A 21,854-nucleotide genomic window follows, 5' to 3' on the forward strand; every position below is an offset into this window, starting at 1 on the left:
TAGTCGCCATACAGTGCAAGGACACAGCCAAGACAATGCAAGAGTGGCTTCGGGACAAGTCTCTGAATTTGAGTAGCCCTGCCAGAGCCCGGACTTGAACCCGATCTAACATTTCTGGAGAGACCTGAAAATAGCTGTATAGCAATGCTCCCCATCCAACTTGACAGAGCTTGAGTGGATCTGCAGAGAACAAGGAAGAAACTTCGCAAATACAGGTGTGCCAAGATTGTAGCGTCATACCCAAGAGGACTCGAGGCTGTGATCGCTGTCAAAGGTGCTTCAACAATGTTCTGAGTAAAGGGTCTGAATACTTATGTAAATTTGATATTTAAGCATTTTTTTTTAATACATTTGCAAACATTTCTAAAAAACTGTTTTTGCTTTGTCATTATGTGGTATTGTGAGAGGAAAAATGTGATCTATTTTAGAATAAGGCTGTAAAGTAACAAAATGTGGAAAAGTCAAGGGGTCTGAATAATTCCGAATGCACTGTATAGCCATCATATATACTGTATATTCTAAATATATTAGTAGGCCTAATCAATCTCTCTATTCATGTTTAAATATTAATGTCCCTGTTAGGGGAAAATAGGACATTAAAACCATAACGTGTGTATTTGTCATTAGGAAAGAGAGAGCCCAGAGCTTAAGCACACCCAAGAGCACTGTTCCAGAGCTTCCCGTTAATAGATCCCTGCTCCACCATCCCATCAGGTCTATACTACAGTATAACACATGGGGATAGCATTGTAATTGCCTGGTGAAAAAGCCATCAGACTAGCCACAGTTCGATAGCCATCATGATTGCAAGCCTGTATGGGACACTGAGGAGCGCTAACACAAAGACTTGTTTAGTGGAGTCAAGAGAGACTGAGACTGGTTAAAACTAGATCCTTGGAGTGCATGCATAGCATTAGAAAATTACCCATTTTTAATGACCAACTTGATGCTATTAAAGGTCAAATTAAAGAATATATTGTATTGTAGAATATAAAAATATAAAAAAGAATATATTGTATGAACATACTGTATATTAGAACAAAATATCCTACATGCATGTATTAAACCCCTTGGGAATAGCTACCTCATAGATTCTAGCCATTCATAAGCAGCATGGGGATGAGAAACTATTAAACATCCCTCTGTCACCTGTCCTCTGTCCCCCGTTCCCTGTCCTCTGTCACCTGTACTCTGTCCCCCATTCCCTACTCTGTCCTCTGTTCCCTCTCCTGTCCTCTGTTCCCTCTCCTGTCCTCTGTTCCCTCTCCTGTTCTGTTCCCTCTCCTGTCCTCTGTTCCCTGTCCTCTGTTCCCTGTCCTCTGTTCCCTGTCCTCTGTTCCCTGTCTTCTGTTCCCTGTCTTCTGTTCCCTGTACTCAGTCCCCCGTTCCCTGTCCTCTGTTCCCTGTCCTCTGTCCCCCGTTCCCTGTCCCCTGTACTCTGTCCCCCGTTCCTGTCCTCTGTCCCCTGTACTCTGTCCGCCGTTCCCTGTCCCCTGTACTCTGTCCCCCGTTCCCTACTCTGTCCCCGTTCCCTGTCCTCTGTTCCCTCTCCTGTCCTCTGTTCCCTCTCCTGTCCTCTGTTCCCTCCCTGTCCTCTGTCCCCTGTCCTCTGTTCCCTGTCCTCTGTACTCTGTACTCTGTTCCCTGTCCTCTGTTCCCTGACCCCGTTCCCTGTCCTCTGTTCCCTGTCTTCTGTTCCCTGTACTTTGTCCCCCGTTCCCTGTCCTTCGTTCCCTGTCCTTCATTCCCTGTCCTCTGTTCCCTGTCTTCTGTCCCCTCTCCTGTCCTCTGTCCCCTGTACTCTGTCCCCCGTTCCCTGTCCCTTGTTCCCTGTCCTCTGTTCCCTGTCTTCTGTCCCCTCTCATGTCCTCTGTCCCCTGGCACCTGTCCTCTGTCCTCAGGTCCCATGTCCGACGTGTGAGGAGTGTCATTTTTGAAAGTGTGTCACACAGTTTTCCTGTCTGGCGAAACTACCACCTGCAGTATATCGTCTGTGCTATCATGCAGCTAAGTCTACAGTCTTGTTTGATCCATCATCACCCCTAGCACTGTCTGACTCTGCAGACAGAGGTGACAGAAACAGTGATATTTATGAGTGAGAGGTGACAGACACAGTGATATCTGTGGGTGAGAGATGACAGACACAGTGATATCTATGGGTAAGAGGTGACAGACACAGTGATATCTATGGGTAAGAGGTGACAGACACAGTGATATCGGTGGATGAGAGGTGACAGACACAGTGATATATATGGGTAAGAGGTGACAGACACAGTGATATATATGGGTAAGAGGTGACAGACACAGTGATATCTATGGGTAAGAGGTGACAGACACAGTGATATCGGTGGATGAGAGGTGACAGACACAGTGATATCGGTGGGTGAGAGGTGACAGACACAGTGATATCTGTGGGGGAGAGGTGACAGACAGTGATATATATGGTTGAGAGGTGACAGACACAGTGATATCTGTGGGTGAGAGGTGACAGACACAGTGATATCTATGGGTAAGAGGTGACAGACACAGTGATATCGGTGGGTGAGAGGTGACAGACACAGTGATATCTGTGGGTGAGAGGTGACAGACACAGTGATATATATGGGTGAGAGGTGACAGACACAGTGATATCTGTGGGTGAGAGGTGACAGACACAGTGATATCGATGGGTGAGAGGTGACAGACACAGTGATATATATGGGTGAGAGGTGACAGACACAGTGATATATATGGGTGAGAGGTGACAGACAGTGATATATATGGGTGAGAGGTGACAGACACAGTGATATATATGGGTGAGAGGTGACAGACACAGTGATATATATGGGTGAGAGGTGACAGATACAGTGATATCTATGGGTGACAGAAGTAGGCACAGTGGAGCAGCCTGACTGACTGTCAGGGAGGGAGCCATTTATGACACAGAAAAAGAAGAATACAAGGCTATCCATTCCTCTCATGGTCACCACTGAAACTTACAATCCTTTAACTCTTCTCTACTATACTACACCTTGTCCTGAGCCTGTTATACACCATAAGAGACTACTACAGACATGTCTCAGAGAAAATCGTCACCGTGTCTAAAGGCCCACATAGATTGTACCATTTTAGCCATCCCAGACAAAATGTCCACGTCGTGGGCAAATTCTTAGGTCGTAAACGATTTTCTGATATCTTGGCTCGTTCTATGTGACAGGCTCTAGGTCTGCTGATTATGTACCACTATGTGCGGTCGTAGGCTCTGAGAAAGTTCTGGCAGTGTCAGAAATTAGCTTTAATCATGTATTGTGTCTGGTGTCACGAGCTGATCCTGGTGACTGACCAATAGGAACACAGCTAGCTCTGAGTATGCATACAATAATATGAATAATGTGAATAGTCAGATTAATATAATAGTTTGATTTAAGAGTTTACATGCTTGGCAAGAAGAACGATTTCCCAAATAATATTGTTTACACATCTGAAATCAGGCAACTTTTGGGGATTTTGATAAATGCCCAAAATCGCAAATCCAAATAAACGTTCTACCACAACAACCAGGTTTGGAAGCCGATTTGATTCTGATTTCAAACATATACAGTTTGTACGTGAAACTTATTAAGATGTAAACTTTCAGTTTTTCCGAACTCACTTCACTCGTACATAAGCACAGAGGAAGGCTTGCGCTGCTAGTGCTAGCACATGCGCAGATCAAATACACCGCTGTAGATGACGTAACCTAACATGCTGACCACACTGCTCGCGCTGCAAAATAAATGTACACATACATGTTATTCAATCATTTCATCCAAACTGCTGGTGTGCGTCAACGAGCGTAGCTAGGCACTAAAATAGAACTTGGTTCTATTTCTGACACTTGACGCGCTGCAAGTCCCACCTCTCCTTTCTCCTCATTGGTTTTTAGGACCATATACCCAAGTGGGTGATTGAAAGATGAACTGAGGTCCACACTCCTGTCCAGTTGGTGGTGGTAAGGCACCTTAAAGTTGGAGTAGAGGACCTTGTGCATTTCAGGTAAAATAACAACCCAATGTTTATATCCCAGGACAAATGAGCTAGCAACAGCAAGCTAGCTAGCTAAACTGCCATGAATGTTTCATGTGTTTCGACCTGTCCCCATATTAATATAGTTGGTTCAGAGTTCATTTTGATATTTCAACCTGCGTGTCCTGATCACGTCTGGTGTGGATGTACAAAATCAACATGTGTGCAATGGAGCACGCGGACGCACACGCCTGGTCTAGTCAGCATGTAAATCAACGAAGCATACGTCGGCTGACAGAGCCTCACAAGCCAATCGCAGAATGTGACAACAGAACTGAAGCAAATCGTACAATCTGGCCAGGTTGATATCAAGATTTTAATTTGATAACATTGCACAGTGTGACATGTAATAATAGTAAAAGAGTGAATCTGATGTACAGTGTGGGAAGGCCTTGAGGCGGCACGTGTGAATGCTACATTGTCAGACTATGAACGGTGCCAAATCAGGCTCTACATCTCTCCTTGATTTGCCGAACCACACCAGACTGGAGGCTTCATCTGTTTAGCAAACAGTATGCCTAAACCAGCTGCCACAGTGAGAGGGGGAGGAGGAGGGTGGCAGTGCCAACCTGAAGTGCCAACCAGCTGTCCTGTGACTGTGAGACTATGGAGCAGGCCTGGGTTCAAAATGTATTTGAAATCTTTCAAGTACTTTATCCGTCCTTGTTGGAACTTCCCTGGCGCAATGGAACCAATGAATAGTCCCAAAAGTGCACAACCTATCCATCTGGCATTCCAGGCAGGCTCAAGACAAACACTCAAAGTATGTGAAAGATTACAATTCCTATTTGAACCCAGTTGGGTCTGCTATGGAGATGATGTGTCAGACTGGAGACGGGAGACCCTGGCACAGCCACAACGGTCTCCTCTGGTAGCCAATCCTGTTAACTGTAAAAGCTGTTCGTAATAAGCTGTGATAAATCAATAACAACACTAACAGTAATGTCAGCGTTGAAGAAAACCACTACAGCGCACGCCATTGGATCCAATTTTACCATCAAAGAGCCGAAGCGGGCTACAAGGCAAGCTTTTTGGCAAAAGCATGTGCATCCATCTTAAATGAAAACTAGCAATGAATTAACTGGTAGATTTAGTGTTTAACATTCTAGTTTTCTTTTCTTGTTAATGATCTCTTTACATGGCTAAGGTCCAATTGAAATTCAATTAGCTTTGGCTTTCATCTTAGTAAGCACATACAGTAGCTCCCACAAAGCAATAAGGCAAATTCAGTTAGATAAACGCTTAATTACTGTAATGACTGAATCCCATTGATGATCCAATGAATGATGGGTCTCCCCACAGGCCCTGCATCTTCAGCTTCACCTTTACCTTCACCTGCTCACTAACCTCTTCTTGATGAGGTCCAGGGCAGAGCCGATGAACCCATCCTTCATCTTGTAGATCTTGGCTCCATAGCTGGAGAGGTCAGTCCTGTCCAAGAGCAGGGCTGGGCAGCAGCTGGAGGGGCCCTCTGCATTCTCCCTGTGTGGAGGAGGGAAGGGGACCTGGGAGGCCCGAGGCACACTGAGCCCCACATTAGGCCTTCTGTCCTGGGCCTGGGTATGATACATGGTCCCCTTCCCCTGGGTCTTACTGGAGGGCTGGAGGGGAGAGCGGGGAGTAGGGCCTGTGCATATAGCTTTGTTAGAGACTGTGGTCTGAATGTTGGCTTTTAGCTGGGGAATAGGGCCAGTGAAGATGGGAGAGGATGAGTGCAAAGTGCTGGCTGTGGGAGTCTCTCCACTGCCTCTCCTCTCCCCGCTCCCCCTCTCCTCCCTTTCTTCACTGCCCCTCCTCTCCTCGCTCCCCCCTCTCCTCACTCTCTCCACTGCCTCTCCTCTCCCCGCTCCCCCTCTCTCCACTGCCCTCCTCCTCCCCCACTCCCCCTCTCCTCCCTTTCTTCACTGCCCCTCCTCTCCTTACTCCCCCTCTCCTTCCTCTCTCCACTGCCTCTCCTCTCCCCGATCCCCCTCTCCTCCCTTTCTTCACTGCCCCTCCTCTCCTCGCTCCCCCTCTCCTCCCTCTCTCCACTGCCTCTCCTCTCCCTGATCCCCCTCTCCTTTCTCTCTCCACTGCCTCTCCTCTCCCCGCTCCCCCTCTCCTCCCTCTCTTCACTGCCCCTCCTCTCCTCGCTCTCCCTCTCCTCCTCCTGAGAGGCCTGAGAGTCTCGCCGTCCCAATGGAGCTGTCTGAGTCTTACAGTCTCTGCCTGTCCCTGGGCTCTGGCTGCCTGTCCCTGGGCTCTGGCTGCCTGTCCCTGGGCTCTGGCTGCCTGTCCCTGGGCTCTGGCTGCCTGTCCCTGGGCTCTGGCTGCCTGTCCCTGGGCTCTGGCTGCCTGTACCAGTCTCTGGCGGTTGGTCTATAGTTGTTACTGTAGTAGCATTACTCCTGCTCTCTGTCTGTCCACTCTCTCCCTCTCTCTGTCTCATCCTCTTAAACTCCTTGAAGGTAGGGATGTGCAGGCGGCCCATAGGGGGCCTCTTACGCTCGGCTATGAGCTCAGCATTACTTCCAGTGACAGAGATGGACTCGGTGGTGAAGGACATGGCCATGTCTGGGGTTTGAGGGGTCTCCAGGGAGGCATGGAGGGCCAGGTTTGGGGTGCTGTTCTGCCGGCGGAGCTGAAGGCGTCTCAGAACCTCCTGCTTGATTTCCTCAGGGCTGGTGAGGTGCCGGACATACAGGGGTCTCCCAACGTACCTCTGGTGGGGGGATGAGTCCCTCTCTGAACACCCCCTCAGGATGGGAGTGGTACTGCCTGGGGTTACCTGAGGTCGAAGAGGCTTCAGGGGTTCTGCTGCCGATCTGGCGCTTTGGAGGCGGAGCTTCTCCCTTAGCCCTTTCCTGCCATTGGTGGTAGTGTTCACCCCCCAGTCATCTGCGCCGGGGAACAGCCACTGGGGGAAGAGGGGCAGCTCCTTCCTCCCCAACCCTCCCAGACCCCTCCCCAGGCGGGGGTGGGGGTAGAACGCCAGGCTCTCAGGACCGTAGCCCTGGGGCCCTGTCCCCTCCGAGGGCCCATCGTACCAGTGGCTGGTGGCAGTGCAGCGGAAGATGAACCCACTGTCCACACTGCCCCTGTAGGGGGCACAATAAGGGGAACAGTAGAGGCCTGGTTCAGACACAGAATTACTCCAGTTCAAGTTCTCCATGCTGCGGTAGAGTCTAGTTCCACAGCCTTGGTTCATGTTCCAACAGGGCCCTGGGTCCAGCCCCAGGCCTGACCCTGACCCTAACTCCATCCCAGAGTCAGGACCCCTGGGTGGGTGCTGCACACTGTTGGTGGAGCAGTACCGGAGCCCCAGGTTAGTGAGTAATGCACTGCTGTTAGACCGTGGTATGAAGGGGCACTGGCCAGGGAAGGGCGGGTAGGGGGGTACGCTGTGGCCTCTGAAGCCAGAGAGGGGTTGGGGCAGGGGGAAGTCAGTGAGGCTGAGGCAGGGCTCCAGATCCATGGTGAGGCCAGTGGTGCAGGTGTAGCCCACGAGGCCGTGGCCTTGGCCGGGGGAGCAGCCCGCTGGGGGGTAGTCACATGGTGGAGGGGCCTTCACGTCCGGCATGGCTGCAGTATGAGCCACCATAATTCAGAGAGAGGCTCCGGGAAACTGGCCCTAAAGGACAGAGATGAGAAACACAGGGGAATGAGCTGGGAGATAGAGCACTGTCTGCAAACAAACGCACACACGCTTACGCACACAGACACAGACACACACAGACACACACACTGTCACAGTGCATCTATACATTAGCAGAACTAAAACATTTCAGGAATTGAATTTGAAGGACAAACACGTTTGTTGAGGGTTGTTGAGATAATCCTGCAAATGACAAATCCATTCCATACAGTACATAAAGTACATACAGTACATACTGTACCTTCAGTATATACAGCACATACAGTACAAACTGTACATAAAGTACATACAGTACACAGAGTACATACAGTACACACAGTACATACAGTACACACAGTACATGTCATGAATGAGATTAGCATTCTTTTAGATTACATTTTGATTTTAGCTCCATGGTTGAGCTTCTATGAGATGTTGATACTGTGGTTTTAGCCATGTGACAATCAACCATCAAAGAAAATATGACAATAGGACAATTATACTAGGACAATTACACTAGGACAATATGACACTAGGACAATATGACACTAGGACAATTATACTAGGACAATATGACACTAGGACAATTACACTAGGACAATATGATACTAGGACAATATGACACTAGGACAATATGACACTAGGACAATTATACTAGCACAATATGACACTAGGACAATTACACTCGGACAATATGACACTAGGACAATATGACACTAGGACAATATGACAGTAGGACAATTACACTAGGACAATATGACACCAGGACAATTACACTAGGACAATATGACACTAGGACAATTACACAAGGACAATATGACACTAGGCCAATATGACACTAGGACAATATGACACTAGGACAATATGACACTAGGACAATTACACTAGGACAATATGACACTAGGACAATTACACTAGGACAATATGACACTAGGACAATTACACGAGGACAATATGACACTAGGACAATTACACTAGGACAATATGACACTAGGACAATTACACTAGGACAATATGACACTAGGACAATTACACTAGGACAATATGACACTAGGACAATATGACACTAGGACAATTATACTAGCACAATATGACACTAGGACAATTACACTAGGACAATATGACACTAGGACAATTATACTAGCACAATATGACACTAGGACAATTACACTCGGACAATATGACACTAGGACAATATGACACTAGGACAATATGACACTAGGACAATTACACTAGGACAATATGACACCAGGACAATATGACACTAGGACAATATGACACTAGGACAATTACACTAGGACAATATGACACTAGGACAATATGACACTAGGACAATATGACACTAGGACAATATGACACTAGGACAATAGGACAAGGACACTATGATACTAGGACAATATGACACTAGGACAATATGACACTAGGACAATATGACACTAGGACAATTATGACACTAGGACAATATGACACTAGGACAATATGACACTAGGACAATTACACTAGGACAATATGACACTAGGACAATATGACACTAGGACAATATGACACTAGGACAATATGACACAAGGACACTATGATACTAGGACAATATGACACTAGGACAATATGACACTAGGACAATTGACACTAGGACAATATGACACTAGGACAATTATACCAGGACAATTATGACACTAGGACAATTATACTAGGACAATTATACTAGGACAATATGACATTAGGACAATATGACACCAGGACAATTATACTAGGACAATTAGGACAATTATACTAGGACAATATGACATTAGGACAATATGACACTAGGATAATTAGGACAATTATACTAGGACAATATGACATTAGGACAATATGACACCAGGACACTAGGACAATTATACTAGGACAATATGACACTAGGACAATTAGACTAGGTCAATTATACTAGGACAATATGACACTTGGACAATATGACACTAGGACAATATGACACTAGGACAATATGACACTTGGACAATATGACACTAGGACAATGTGACACTTGGACAATATGACATTTGGACAATATGACACTAGGACAATATGACACTAGAACAATTATACTAGGACAAAATGACACTAGAACAATTATACTAGGACAATTATACTAGGACAATATGAAATTAGGACAACATGACACTAGAACAATTATACTAAGACAATATGACACTAGGACAATATGACATTAGGACAATATGACACTAGGACAATTATACTAGGACAATATGACATTAGGACAATATGACACTAGGACAATTTTACTAGGTAAATTATTCTAGGTCAATAATACTAGGTCAATTACACTAGGACAATTATAATAGGTCAATTACACTAGGACAATATGACACTAGGACAATTATACTAGGACAATATGACACTAGGACAATATGACACTAGGACAATATGACACTTGGACAATATGACACGAGGACAATTATACTTGGGCAATTATACTAGGACAATATGACACTAGGACAATTAGACTGGGTCAATTATACTAAGACAATATGACACTAGGACAATATGACACTAGAACAATTATACTAGGACAATTATACTAGGACAATATGACATTAGGACAATATGACACCAGGACAATTATACTAGGACAATTATACTAGGACAATATGACATTTGGACAATATGACACTGGAACAATTATACTAGGACAATATGACACTAGAACAATTATATAAGACAATTATACTAGGACAATATGACATTAGGACAATATGACACCAGGACAATTATACTAGGACAATTATACTAGGACAATATGACATTAGGACAACATGACACCAGGACAATTATACTAGGACAATTATACTAGGACAATATGACACTAGGACAATTATACTAGGACAATATGACACTAGGACAATTATACTAGGACAATATGACACTAGGACAATATGACACTAGAACAATTATACTAGGACAATATGACACTAGGACAATTATACTAGGTCAATTATACTAGGACAATATGACACTAGGACAATATGACACTTGGACAATATGATACTGGGACAATTATACTAGGACAATATGACACTAGGACAATTAGGACAATTATACTAGCACAATATGACATGAGGACAATATGACACTAGGACAATTATACTAAGACAATATGACATTAGGACAATATGACACTAGGACAATTATACTATGACAATATACTAGGACAATATGACACTAGGACAATTATACTAGGACAATATGACATTTGGACAATATGACACTTGGACAATATGACACTAGGACAATATGACACTTGGACAATATGACATTTAGACAATATGACACTAGGACAATATGACATTAGGACAATATGACACTAGGACAATTATACTAGGACAATATGACATTAGGACAATATGACACTAGGACAATTATACTAGGACAATATGACATTAGGACAATATGACACTAGGACAATTAGGTAAATTACTAGGTCAATAATATAGGTCTACACTAGGACAATTATATAGGTCAATTACACTAGGACAATATGACACTAGGACAATTATACTAGGACAATTATACTAGGACAATATGACATTAGGACAATATGACACTAGGACAATATGACACTAGGACAATATGACATACTAGGACAATATGACACTAGGACAATAGGACAATATTAGGACAATATGACACTGGAACAATTATACTAGGACAATATGACACTAGGACAATATGACTAGGACAATATGACACTAGGACAATTATACTGACAATTATACTAGGACAATATGACATTAGGACAATATGACACTAGGACAATTATACTAGGACAATATGACATTAGGACAATATGACACTAGGACAATTTTAGTAGGTAAATTATTCTAGGTCAATAATACTAGGTCAATTACACTAGGACAATTATAATAGGTCAATTACACTAGGACAATATGACACTAGGACAATTATACTAGGACAATATGACACTAGGACAATTATACTAGGACAATATGACATTAGGACAATATGACACGAGGACAATTATACTTGGACAATTATACTAGGACAATATGACACTGACATTAGAGGACAATTATACTAAGACAATATGACACTAGGACAATATGACACTAGAACAATTATACTAGGACAATTATACTAGGACAATATGACATTAGGACAATATGACACCAGGACAATTATACTAGGACAATTATACTAGGACAATGACATTTGGACAATACTTGGACAATATGACACTGGAACAATTATACTAGGACAATATGACACTAGAACAATTATACTAAGACAATATGACACTAGGACAATATGACACTAGGACAAAATGACACTAGGACAATTATACTAGGACAATATGACATTAGGACAACATGACACCAGGACAATTATACTAGGACAATTATACTAGGACAATATGACACTAGGACAATTATACTAGGACAATATGACACTAGGACAATTATACTAGGACAATATGACACTAGAACAATTATACTAGGACAATATGACACTAGGACAATTATACTAGGTCAATTATACTGGGACAATATGACACTAGGACAATATGACACTTGGACAATTACCGGTATACTGGGACAATTATACTAGGACAATATGACACTAGGACAATTATACTAGGACAATTATACTAGCACAATATGACATGAGGACAATATGACACTAGGACAATTATACTAAGACAATATGACATTAGGACAATATGACACTAGGACAATTATACTAGGACAATATGACATTAGGACAATATAACACTTGGACAATATGACACTAGGACAATATGACACTTGGACAATATGACATTTAGACAATATGACACTAGGACAATAGGACAATATGACACTAGGACAATATGACACTGGAACAATTATACTAGGACAATATGACACTAGGACAATATGACATTAGGACAATATGACACTAGGACAATTATACTAGGACAATATGACATTAGGACAATATGACACTAGGACAATTATACTAGGACAATATGACATTAGGACAATATGACACTAGGACAATTTTACTAGGTAAATTACTAGGTCAATAATACTAGGACACTAGGACAATTATAATAGGTCAATTACACTAGGACAATATGACACTAGGACAATTATACTAGGACAATATGACATTAGGACAATATGACACTTGGACAATATGACACTAGGACAATATGACACTTGGACAATATGACATTTAGACAATATGACACTAGGACAATAGGACAATATGACACTAGGACAATATGACACTGGAACAATTATACTAGGACAATATGACACTAGGACAATATGACATTAGGACAATATGACACTAGGACAATTATACTAGGACAATTATACTAGGACAATATGACATTAGGACAATATGACACTAGGACAATTATACTAGGACAATATGACATTAGGACAATATGACACTAGGACAATTTTACTAGGTAAATTATTCTAGGTCAATAATACTAGGTCAATTACACTAGGACAATTATAATAGGTCAATTACACTAGGACAATATGACACTAGGACAATTATACTAGGACAATATGACACTAGGACAATATGACACTAGGACAATATGACACTTGGACAATATGACATGAGGACAATTATACTTGGGCAATTATACTAGGACAATATGACACTAGGACAATTAGACTGGGTCAATTATACTAAGACAATATGACACTAGGACAATATGACACTAGAACAATTATACTAGGACAATTATACTAGGACAATATGACATTAGGACAATATGACACCAGGACAATTATACTAGGACAATTATACTAGGACAATATGACACTAGGACAATATGACACTAGAACAATTATACTAGGACAATTATACTAGGACAATATGACACTAGGACAATATGACATTTGGACAATATGACACTAGGACAATATGACACTGGAACAATTATACTAGGACAATATGACACTAGAACAATTATACTAAGACAATATGACACTAGGACAATATGACACTAGGACAAAATGACACTAGGACAATTATACTAGGACAATTATACTAGGACAATATGACATTAGGACAATTATACTAGGACAATATGACACTAGGACAATATGACACTAGAACAATTATACTAGGACAATATGACACTAGGACAATTATACTAGGTCAATTATACTGGGACAATATGACACTAGGACAATATGACACTTGGACAATTACCGGTATACTGGGACAATTATACTTGGACAATATGACACTAGGACAATTATACTAGGACAATTATACTAGTACAATATGACATGAGGACAATATGACACTAGGACAATTATACTAAGACAATATGACATTAGGATAATATGACACTAGGACAATTACCGGTATACTATGACAATTATACTAGGACAATATGACACTAGGACAATTATACTAGGACAATATGACATTAGGACAATATGACACTTGGACAATATGACACTAGGACAATATGACACTTGGACAATATGACACTTGGACAATATGACATTTAGACAATATGACACTAGGACAATAGGACAATATGACACTAGGACAATATGACACTGGAACAATTATACTAGGACAATATGACACTCGGACAATATGACATTAGGACAATATGACACTAGGACAATTATACTAGGTAAATTATTCTAGGTCAATAATACTAGGTCAATTACACTAGGACAATTATAATAGGTCAATTACACTAGGACAATATGACACTAGGACAATTATACTAGGACAATATGACACTAGGACAATATGACACAAGGACAATATGACACTTGGACAATATGACACAAGGACAATTATACTTGTGCAATTATACTAGGACAATATGATACTAGGACAATTAGACTGGGTCAATTATACTAAGACAATATGACACTAGGACAATATGACACTAGAACAATTATACTAGGACAATTATACTAGGACAATATGACATTAGGACAATATGACACCATGACAATTATACTAGGACAATTATACTCGGACAATATGACACTAGGACAATATGAAATTTGGACAATATGACACTAGGACAATATGACACTGGAACAATTATACTCGGACAATATGACACTAGAACAATTATACTAAGACAATATGACACTAGGACAATATGACACTAGGACAATATGACACTTGGACAATATGACACTAGGACAATGTGACACTTGGACAATATGACACTAGGACAATATGACACTAGAACAATTATACTAGGACAAAATGACACTAGAACAATTATACTAGGACAATTATACTAGGACAATATGAAATTAGGACAACATGACACTAGAACAATTATACTAAGACAATATGACACTGGAACAATTATACTAGGACAATATGACACTAGAACAATTATACGAAGACAATATGACACGAGGACAAAATGACACTAGGACAATTATACTAGGACAATATGACATTAGGACAATATGACACTAGGACAATTTTACTAGGTAAATTATTCTAGGTCAATAATACTAGGTCAATTACACTAGGACAATTATAATAGGTCAATTACACTAGGACAATATGACACTAGGACAATTATACTAGGACAATATGACACTAGGACAATATGACACAAGGACAATATGACACTTGGACAATATGACACAAGGACAATTATACTTGTGCAATTATACTAGGACAATATGATACTAGGACAATTAGACTGGGTCAATTATACTAAGACAATATGACACTAGGACAATATGACACTAGAACAATTATACTAGGACAATTATACTAGGACAATATGACATTAGGACAATATGACACCATGACAATTATACTAGGACAATTATACTCGGACAATATGACACTAGGACAATATGAAATTTGGACAATATGACACTAGGACAATATGACACTGGAACAATTATACTCGGACAATATGACACTAGAACAATTATACTAAGACAATATGACACTAGGACAATATGACACTAGGACAATATGACACTTGGACAATATGACACTAGGACAATGTGACACTTGGACAATATGACACTAGGACAATATGACACTAGAACAATTATACTAGGACAAAATGACACTAGAACAATTATACTAGGACAATTATACTAGGACAATATGAAATTAGGACAACATGACACTAGAACAATTATACTAAGACAATATGACACTGGAACAATTATACTAGGACAATATGACACTAGAACAATTATACGAAGACAATATGACACGAGGACAAAATGACACTAGGACAAGTATACTAGGACAATTATACTAGGACAATATGACATTAGGACAATATGACACTAGGACAATATGACACTAGGACAATATGACACTTGGACAATATGACACTAGGACAATGTGACACTTGGACAATATGACACTAGGACAATATGACACTAGAACAATTATACTAGGACAATTATACTAGGACAATATGACATTAGGACAATTATACAAGGACAATATGACACTAGGACAATATGACACTAGGACAATTATACTAGGACAATATGACACTAGAACAATTATACTAAGACAATATGACACTAGGACAATATGACACTAGGACAATTATACTAGGACAATTATACTAGGACAATTATACTAGGACAATATGAAATTAGGACAACATGACACTAGAACAATTATACTAAGACAATATGACACTAGAACAATTATACTAGGACAATTATACTAGGACAATATGAAATTAGGACAACATGACACTAGAACAATTATACTAAGACAATATGACACTAGGACAATTATACTAGGACAATTATACTAGGACAATATGACATTAGGACAATATGACACCAGGACAATTATACTAGGACAATATGAAACTAAGACAATATAACACTAGGACAATATGACACTAGGACAATTATACTAGGACAATTATACTCGGGCAATATGACATTAGGACAATATGACACTTGGACAATATGACACTAGGACAATATGACACTTGGACAATATGACATTTAGACAATATGACACTAGGACAATAGGACAATATGACACTCGGACAATATGACACTGGAACAATTATACTAGGACAATATGACACTAGGACAATATGACATTAGGACAATTATACTAGCACAATATGACACTAGGACAATTACACTAGGACAATATGACACTAGGACAATTATACTAGCACAATATGACACTAGGACAATTACACTCGGACAATATGACACTAGGACAATATGACACTAGGACAATATGACAGTAGGACAATTACACTAGGACAATATGACACCAGGACAATTACACTAGGACAATATGACACTAGGACAATTACACTAGGACAATATGACACTAGGCCAATATGACACTAGGACAATATGACACTAGGACAATATGACACTAGGACAATATGACACAAGGACACTATGATACTAGGACAATATGACACTAGGACAATATGACACTAGGACAATATGACACTAGGACATTATGACACTAGGACAATATGACACTAGGACAATATGACACTAGGACAATTACACTAGGACAATATGACACTAGGACAATATGACACTAGGACAATATGACACTAGGACAATATGACACAAGGACACTATGATACTAGGACAATATGACACTAGGACAATATGACACTAGGACAATATGACACTAGGACAATATGACACTAGGACAATTATACTAGGACAATATGACACTAGGACAATTATACTAGGACAATTATACTAGGACAATATGACATTAGGACAATATGACACCAGGACAATTATACTAGGACAATTATACGAATATTATACTAGACAATATGACATTAGGACAATATGACACTAGGACAATTATACTAGGACAATTATACTAGGACAATATGACATTAGGACAATATGACACCAGGACAATTATACTTGGACAATTATACGAGGACAATATGACACTAGGACAATTAGACTAGGTCAATTATACTAGGACAATATGACACTTGGACAATATGACACTAGGACAATATGACACTAGGACAATATGACACTTGGACAATATGACACTAGGACAATGTGACACTTGGACAATATGACATTTGGACAATATGACACTAGGACAATATGACACTAGAACAATTATACTAGGACAAAATGACACTAGAACAATTATACTAGGACAATTATACTAGGACAATATGAAATTAGGACAACATGACACTAGAACAATTATACTAAGACAATATGACACTAGGACAATATGACATTAGGACAATATGACACTAGGACAATTATACTAGGACAATATGACATTAGGACAATATGACACTAGGACAATTTTACTAGGTAAATTATTCTAGGTCAATAATACTAGGTCAATTACACTAGGACAATTATAATAGGTCAATTACACGAGGACAATATGACACTAGGACAATTATACTAGGACAATATGACACTAGGACAATATGACACTAGGACAATATGACACTTGGACAATATGACACGAGGACAATTATACTTGGGCAATTATACTAGGACAATATGACACTAGGACAATTAGACTGGGTCAATTATACTAAGACAATATGACACTAGGACAATATGACACTAGAACAATTATACTAGGACAATTATACTAGGACAATATGACATTAGGACAATATGACACCAGGACAATTATACTAGGACAATTATACTAGGACAATATGACATTTGGACAATATGACACTGGAACAATTATACTAGGACAATATGACACTAGAACAATTATACTAAGACAATTATACTAGGACAATATGACATTAGGACAACATGACACCAGGACAATTATACTAGGACAATTATACTAGGACAATATGACATTAGGACAACATGACACCAGGACAATTATACTAGGACAATTATACTAGGACAATATGACACTAGGACAATTATACTAGGACAATATGACACGAGGACAATTATACTAGGACAATATGACACTAGGACAATATGACACTAGAACAATTATACTAGGACAATATGACACTAGGACAATTATACTAGGTCAATTATACTGGGACAATATGACACTAGGACAATATGACACTTGGACAATTACCGGTATACTGGGACAATTATACTAGGACAATATGACACTAGGACAATTATACTAGGACAATTATACTAGCACAATATGACATGAGGACAATATGACACTAGGACAATTATACTAAGACAATATGACATTAGGACAATATGACACTAGGACAATTACCGGTATACTATGACAATTATACTAGGACAATATGACACTAGGACAATTATACTAGGACAATATGACATTTGGACAATATGACACTTGGACAATATGACACTAGGACAATATGACACTTGGACAATATGACATTTAGACAATATGACACTAGGACAATATGACACTGGAACAATTATACTAGGACAATATGACACTAGGACAATATGACATTAGGACAATATGACACTAGGACAATTATACTAGGACAATATGACATTAGGACAATATGACACTAGGACAATTATACTAGGACAATATGACATTAGGACAATATGACACTAGGACAATTATACTAGGTAAATTATACTAGGTCAATAATACTAGGTCAATTACACTAGGACAATTATACTAGGTCAATTACACTAGGACAATATGACACTAGGACAATTATACTAGGACAATTATACTCGGGCAATATGACATTAGGACAATATGACACTTGGACAATATGACACTAGGACAATATGACACTTGGACAATATGACATTTAGACAATATGACACTAGGACAATAGGACAATATGACACTAGGACAATATGACACTGGAACAATTATACTAGGACAATATGACACTAGGACAATATGACATTAGGACAATATGACACTAGGACAATTATACTAGGACAATTATACTAGGACAATATGACATTAGGACAATATGACACTAGGACAATTATACTAGGACAATATGACACTAGGACAATTTTACTAGGTAAATTATTCTAGGTCAATAATACTAGGTCAATTACACTAGGACAATTATAATAGGTCAATTACACTAGGACAATATGACACTAGGACAATTATACTAGGACAATATGACACTAGGACAATATGACACTAGGACAATATGACACTTGGACAATATGACACGAGGACAATTATACTTGGGCAATTATACTAGGACAATATGACACTAGGACAATTAGACTGGGTCAATTATACTAAGACAATATGACACTAGGACAATATGACACTAGAACAATTATACTAGGACAATTATACTAGGACAATATGACATTAGGACAATATGACACCAGGACAATTATACTAGGACAATTATACTAGGACAATATGACATTTGGACAATATGACACTAGGACAATATGACACTGGAACAATTATACTAGGACAATATGACACTAGAACAATTATACTAAGACAATTATACTAGGACAATATGACATTAGGACAACATGACACCAGGACAATTATACTAGGACAATTATACTAGGACAATATGACATTAGGACAACATGACACCAGGACAATTATACTAGGACAATTATACTAGGACAATATGACACTAGGACAATTATACTAGGACAATATGACACTAGGACAATTATACTAGGACAATATGACACTAGGACAATATGACACTAGAACAATTATACTAGGACAATATGACACTAGGACAATTATACTAGGTCAATTATACTGGGACAATATGACACTAGGACAATATGACATGGACAATTACGGTATAGGACAATTATACTAGGACAATATGACACTAGGACAATTATACTAGGACAATTATACTAGCACAATATGACATGAGGACAATATGACACTAGGACAATTATACTAAGACAATATGACATTAGGACAATATGACACTAGGACAATTACCGGTATACTATGACAATTATACTAGGACAATATGACACTAGGACAATTATACTAGGACAATATGACATTAGGACAATATAACACTTGGACAATATGACACTAGGACAATATGACACTTGGACAATATGACATTTAGACAATATGACACTAGGACAATAGGACAATATGACACTAGGACAATATGACACTGGAACAATTATACTAGGACAATATGACACTAGGACAATATGACATTAGGACAATATGACACTAGGACAATTATACTAGGACAATTATACTAGGACAATATGACATTAGGACAATATGACACCAGGACAATTATACTTGGACAATTATACGAGGACAATATGACACTAGGACAATTAGACTAGGTCAATTATACTAGGACAATATGACACTTGGACAATATGACACTAGGACAATATGACACTAGGACAATATGACACTTGGACAATATGACACTAGGACAATGTGACACTTGGACAATATGACATTTGGACAATATGACACTAGGACAATATGACACTAGAACAATTATACTAGGACAATATGACACTAGAACAATTATACTAGGACAATTATACTAGGACAATATGACATTAGGACAACATGACACTAGAACAATTATACTAGGACAATATGACACTAGGACAATATGACATTAGGACAATATGACACTAGGACAATTATACTAGGACAATATGACATTAGGACAATATGACACTAGGACAATTTTACTAGGAAATTATTCTAGGTCAATAATACTAGGTCAATTACACTAGGACAATTATAATAGGTCAATTACTAGGACAATATGACACTAGGACAATTATACTAGGACAATATGACACTAGGACAATATGACACTAGGACAATATGACACTTGGACAATATGACACGAGGACAATTATACTTGGGCAATTATACTAGGACAATATGACACTAGGACAATTAGACTGGGACATTATACTAAGACAATATGACACTAGGACAATATGACACTAGAACAATTATACTAGGACAATTATACTAGGACAATATGACATTAGGACAATATGACACCAGGACAATTATACTAGGACAATTATACTAGGACAATATGACATTTGGACAATATGACACTAGGACAATATGACACTGGAACAATTATACTAGGACAATATGACACTAGAACAATTATACTAAGACAATTATACTAGGACAATATGACATTAGGACAACATGACACCAGGACAATTATACTAGGACAATTATACTAGGACAA

At 39.4% G+C, this 21,854-nt stretch overlaps 1 protein-coding gene across 1 annotated transcript in view; it reads right to left on the reverse strand.

Moving 5' to 3' along the window:
• LOC112225586 overlaps positions 1 to 21,854 on the reverse strand; it is a 109,267-nt gene that overhangs the window by 16,881 nt on the left and 70,532 nt on the right. The window contains exons 3-4 of the mRNA XM_042306368.1: positions 6,155 to 7,654; positions 5,392 to 5,852 (exon numbers count right to left, since the gene is read on the reverse strand). Coding sequence (XP_042162302.1) covers positions 5,392 to 5,852; positions 6,155 to 7,624 — 1,931 coding nt within the window. The 5' untranslated portion in view covers positions 7,625 to 7,654. The remainder of the gene's footprint in view (positions 1 to 5,391; positions 5,853 to 6,154; positions 7,655 to 21,854) is intronic.

The sequence above is a fragment of the Oncorhynchus tshawytscha genome, linkage group LG26 (assembly GCF_018296145.1).
Source record: "Oncorhynchus tshawytscha isolate Ot180627B linkage group LG26, Otsh_v2.0, whole genome shotgun sequence".
In the NCBI taxonomy this organism is placed as follows: domain Eukaryota; kingdom Metazoa; phylum Chordata; class Actinopteri; order Salmoniformes; family Salmonidae; genus Oncorhynchus; species Oncorhynchus tshawytscha.